This window comes from Primulina tabacum, chromosome 8 (genome assembly GCF_025594145.1).
Source record: "Primulina tabacum isolate GXHZ01 chromosome 8, ASM2559414v2, whole genome shotgun sequence".
Taxonomy (NCBI): Eukaryota; Viridiplantae; Streptophyta; class Magnoliopsida; order Lamiales; family Gesneriaceae; genus Primulina; species Primulina tabacum.
In genome coordinates this window covers 36,277,449-36,283,448 of record NC_134557.1, presented here as the reverse complement: position 1 = coordinate 36,283,448, position 6,000 = coordinate 36,277,449, and the positions used below count along the sequence as shown (strand labels likewise).

General features: G+C 32.5%; 1 protein-coding gene across 1 annotated transcript; it reads right to left on the bottom strand.

The window, feature by feature from the left end:
- Positions 1 to 500: 500 nt before the first annotated feature.
- Positions 501 to 2,457, bottom strand: LOC142553995 (strychnine-11-hydroxylase-like). Its single transcript, XM_075664591.1, has 2 exons — positions 1,518 to 2,457; positions 501 to 1,229 (listed from the first exon to the last, which is right to left on the bottom strand). The coding sequence occupies exons 1-2, from the start codon at positions 2,394 to 2,396 to the stop codon at positions 621 to 623; spliced, it is 1,488 nt and encodes a 495-aa protein (XP_075520706.1). The 5' UTR covers positions 2,397 to 2,457; the 3' UTR covers positions 501 to 620.
- Between the last annotated feature and the right edge of the window lie 3,543 nt (positions 2,458 to 6,000).

Below are 6,000 nucleotides of genomic sequence, written 5' to 3'. Positions count from 1 at the left end.
TTGATTTTGTTAGCAAATCATGTATATAGCACTCTAAAATGCTATTCAAATTTCCTAGAACAACTTTCAATTCATATAATCATTCTAGAAAATGACTTGTGGGAAACTAGAAATTATTTTTGGGGAGAGCAAAATTGATCATATGAGTTGTCATGATTTTAGATTTGGTCCATATATCTCAGCTTTTACACTGTACATGCCAACAATATCTAAAGTCACGTCAAGAAAATAACTTGTGGAAAACTAAAAATTATTTTTTGGGAGAGCAAAATTGGTCACACGAGTTGTCATGATTTTAGTTTTGGTCCATATATCTAAGCTTTGACATTGTACATATCAACAATATCTAAAGTCACGTCAGAGTATCATATCAAAAGTAGGTAAACTTACTAATTTTTAACTTTTTTCATTATTTTTTTAGCAAAGGAATGGTGATTTAGAGGCTCAATTGCGAGTCCTGAAATTGTATTAAGTGGTAGGAAGGAATAGATAGGCTGAGAGGACATAACTAATATTTAAGTATCAAGAAATGATGAAGATATAAATGGCTCATTTGCTACAAAAGTTCATGTTATTTTATTACACGATGTATATATCTATATATAATTTACTAATTATATTCATATATAGCATTTGCCCACAAGGCAAAGATCATTTTTCTTGTGACTTGCAAGTCCTGCAGCCTCTTCCATGTCAACATCTTCTTCCTTCATTCCATGGGGCAACTCCCAGTCAAATGAGTAGAGAAGATTGGCAAGCGCAAGCTCCACAGTTGTGATACCGAAATTCATCCCAGGGCAACCTCTTCTACCCGATCCGAAAGGGAGCAACCCAAAATCCTGCCCTTTGTAGTCGATTGTACTATTCAAGAACCGATCGGGATTAAATTCAGTAGGGTTTTCCCAATATTCGGGATCTAAACCAATGGCATGAAGGTTCACATAAACCGTGGTTTTTGCAGGGATTTCATACCCATCTATCGTGCACTTTTCTATGGTTTCTCTTGGGACGGAGAGTGGAGTTGGAGGAAACAATCTTAGTGCTTCTTTGATGATTGCTTTCAGATAAGGGAGATTTTGGATATCATCTTCATCTACGACACCTTTGGCTCCTACTATATTTCGGACTTCTTCTCGTGCTTTCTTCATCACTTGGGGTTTCTTGATGAGAGCCGTCATGGCCCAAACTATCAACGATGCACTTGTATCGGTTCCAGCAATGAATACGTTCTGTAATAAAAGTTTGATACAGATAATAATCCATCAAGAATCTTGGAAACTTTTCAATCATTTGAACAGTTGGAAATTAATTTGAAATAATATATAGAATGAAACGTGATAAGGGAACCGACTACTCAGTAATCAAAAGCATATAACAGTAGAAATTGTATATGTGTTTCCCATATTTTCGTTTCTCATACTGTAAGTCGTAGAAATTTGATCTTTGTTTTCGCGAGGAACGAGACAATTCTAGAAAATAAGTCGTTGGTAATGTAAAGCTAGAATTGAGAGTCATACCATGAGAATGCCCTTGATATTTTCCCATTCAACAGAAACTGCGGAGGCTTGGTCTTGTTTCAACTTAATCATCAAATCAAGAATGTCCCCTTTCATTGATTCAGGCCGATTTGGATCAAGATGATCGTCTATAAGTTCTTGGAAAAAAACATCCAAATCCCTACAATTCTTGTCGAGTCTCGAACTCGTCCCAGTTAATTTATCGATCCAACCTAGTAAAGGGAAAAAATCACCAAAAAAGAAAGCTACTGATAGTTCTTGAGCTTCTTTAAAAACTGCATCGAACCTTCTTTTAGCCTCTCCATCTAGTTCTTTCCCGAATCCGGCCAGACATATGATGCTATTAGCTAGAAAAAACGCAGCCTGGCTCAAGTTTATCAGCTCAGACGAATCGGATTTCTTGATCATATCTTTGATCATGCGAGAAACTTCGGCTTTTCGAATAGGAAGAAACGAGACCACCTGTTTCACACTAAACAGATGAATCACGCTCAGCTTCCTCATTTCCCTCCAAGTTTCGTTGTAACTAGAGAAAGCAATATCCTTGCCATTGTAAGAAAATCTTTGGAAGGCAATGAGTGTTGGCCTGCCTGCAAGTGCTAGGTCATTATTTTTTAAAGCTGTTTTGGCTACTTTTGCAGAAGAAATCACGATCGCGTGTCGGAAACCAAATTTCATCAGCATGAGAGGGCCATACTTTTTCGCGAGTTCGTGGAAGTAGACATGGGGGTGCACCGGGTCGAATTCGTGAAGGTTCCCGATCAACGGAAGCCCTTTCGGACCCGGTGGGAGGCCGCCAGTTTTCTTGGGATTTTTCGGTTTAAAGAGATTGAACAGAAAGATGATCGAAAAAGACAGCACTAGGAGTAGAAAATACATGTTAAAATATTTTTGGAGTTTAGATTTGTAAAGGTGGATTGTTTTTTTATATGTTCCTTGATAGTTATTTATAGTGGTGGGATCTCATTATATATATTATTTGTTTTCAAGCATGGATTTTGGACTTGTGAAAAACATTTGTAAAACTAATTCATGAATACATATATATGTATATAAAAATTTTTTATGATATATTGATATAACCTACCTTAAAAATGAAATATTTTAGTAATAAAGTTTTTAAGATTGGAAAGAAGAGTATATTCCGTCTCACGGATCTACATCTGTGAGAGGAGTCGAGCATATCATACATGTAGTGAAAAGTAATATTTTGATATAAAAATAAATATTTTTCATTTAAATCAACATATATCACACGATATTTTTTCACAACATAACTAATAAAAAAATAATAATTTTGCAGTGAAACTAATATTTTGGACATAAAAAGTAATACTTTAATTTAATCGGTCGAATATTTTCGCTCAAATCAGTATATATTGTACAATATTTTTTCATAACTAACAAAAATATAATTTTTTACTGAAAATAATACTTTGAATGTAAAAAATAAGGCAAAAACTTGTGTGAGACGGTCTCACAGGTCGTATTTTATGGGACAGGTCTCTTATTTGGGTCATCCATGAAAAAGATTACTTCTTAGAGCAGGTCTCTTTAAGACGGTCTCACGAATCTTTATCTGTGAGACGTGTCAACCATACCGATATTCACAATAAAAATTAATACTCTTAGTATAAAAAGTAATATTTTTTCATGCATGACCCAAATAAAATATCTGTCTCACAAAATATGACCCCGAGACCGTCTCACATAAGTTTTTGCCTACTTTTTATACTAAGATTATTACTTTTTATTGTGAATATCAGTATGGTTGATCCGTCTCACAGATAAAGATTTGTAAGACCGTCTCACAAGAGACCTACTCAAAAAATAATATTTTCATGAATGTATCGAGTCGGAAATCTATCTCATAACCTTGAAAATAGGGATGTAATCGAGTCGAGCCGAGCCGAACTCTTGAATGTTTGAGCTTGGCTTGTTTATAATCGAGCCGAGCTCGAACTTTATTTAACAAATATATTCATGGCTCACGAGCTTATTCAGGCTTTTATCGAACCTAAACGAGCTCAATAAATATAAATTGTACATTTAAATATTCATTAAATTCATTAAAAGATAAAGTATACATTTAGGAAAAAATATAATATTCTTATTAAAATTTGTCAGTTTATTATAATAAATAAATTTAATAGATTTTTCTATATACTTCATAATTAATGTGTTAAATCAATAAATTAAATATCAAAATTATTATTTTTCAGCTAAGATATTACTTATGGATTTACTAACGAACATGTTCACGAGCTAATAAGCCGAATATTGTAGAGCTTGAACTTGGTTTGTTTATCTTAACGAGCCTCATTAAACGAGCTCAAACGAGCTTTTATCGAATCAAGCTTCGAATAGCTCACAAACGGTTTGGTTCATTTACATCCCTACTTGAAAATAGTTTGAGACGTGTTTTCGTGAGAAAAATACAACCCTGCGCTTCCTAAAGCACTTGACTAGCTGAATTATATGCTAGACTACGTCCCTTTCCTATTAAAACCCTGTTTTGAAAACAAAAACAAAAAATCCGTACGCCAAAGTTGATTTTGTATAAATATAAGAAAAGTCCAATTTTAATACTTGAATTGAAAAAAATTTATCTTGTTGGGCAAGGTATCTAAGAAATTAAATGTCCTCTTTAGATTCAAGTTAATTATAAAGGAATTGAACCTTCCATTATTGGACCTCAAAAAATAATTATTTATATTTCGAAATTTGTATAAATATGACTAACGGATCTCATTTTCTTCAAAAACAATTATGCAATTTTTTTTCATTCGAGAAAAATGTAGATTACAATTTTACGGGTCAATTGCAGAGAGGGGGTTTGATTTGAATAATTAAACGATAATATTTATATTTCGAAACAAAATTTAATTTTCCTTTTGATTCAATCATTTTAGAGATTGATTGTTGCTAAGTTTGTGTCAAGAAACCACACATTTAATGCTGGTTCGACAATTTTAAATAACAAAAACTTGTGTGAGACGGTCTCACGGATCATATTTTGTGAAACAAATCTCTTATTTGGGTCATCAATGAAAAAATATTACTTTGATGCTAAGAGTATTACTTTTTATTGTGAATATTGGTAGAGTTGACCCGTCTTACAGATAAAGATTCGTGAGACAGTCTCACAAGAGACCTACTCTTTTTTAAATTTACTTCTTTTTTTTTACATATTTAACGTTAACAATACTTGACTTTTAAGGTTACGCATTATTAGTATGACTAATATTCGAGAAAAATTGAATTCAAGATAGTTTGTCAAATAAAAAATATTAATACCTTCACACGTGCTCCATCTTTTTCCAAAGCGGGGCGAGAATATTGAAAAATTGGTTCAGTTTTTATTTGTGTCGACTAATCAGACGAATTTGAATAATAAGGCCATTACTTTGTATTTTATGTGATTTTAATATTTTTCTACGTGAATAATGTTGCGGAGTGTCGCATCGACATATCCGATATCATGTCGATATTTCGACAAAAAAATAATTAAAATTACAACAAAAGTAAATTTATGGTACTAAGACTGAATTTGGATTCATCGTAGAACCGTAAAATAAAATTAGATCAATTTTACATGATAAATTATATTATTTTTCCAAAGAAGAACATGCTAAAATGGTCTGAAGATCAAGTAAAGGTATTTGAAACACAACAATTCTTAGTAGAAGGAAATTTGAAACTTTAATAAATCACAAAAACTCCAATGAAACTATATCATGTTGTCAAATTTGTGAGATAGATCTCCGACCCAACCTAGTCCATGAAAATGTATTATTTTTTATGTCAAAAATATTTTTGACTCTAAGTATAGATCGGATCAACCCGCTCACAGATATAGATCTATGAGATCATTTCACAGGCTCTAAATAAATAGATGGCTCCATCTATTAAAACCATGTTTGATTTTAAATATTTCCGAATATTAATGAACAAGACTTAAAAGTTCCCGATTATCTGACCCATGTATCCCAAACAAAAAAAAACTCAAATAATTGCATGGGTTAATATGTCTACTTCACTTAGTTTTGTATAGGACTCTTTCACCATCATGCACTCTCCCATATCTTGCATGTACATTACCAAGGTGACATGTAAAAGAAATTTATCTTTAAACAACCTTCCAGCTTCCGACTGATAAAGATTTCTTCATTGGACATCCATTAATAAATGTCATACGTCAGAGGACTTGGGTAGCTGTTTAGATAAAATTTAAATATAAATTTTGGTGATCACGAACTAAATTGATACTGACTTGAGTTAAATTACTAAATTATAGGAAAAAATAAAAATTTAAATTGAAAGATCGATTCAATTTACTCACAACTTTCAGTCAAGTTCGACACTATGTCAGCCCAATTGACTTTGGTTGTGCTCATTTTGAAGAGATATGTGGTTTTTCATAATGTTGACAAAAGATGGAAGAAAAGTCTAAAGTTGAATCTACTGCACAAAAATATGCCAA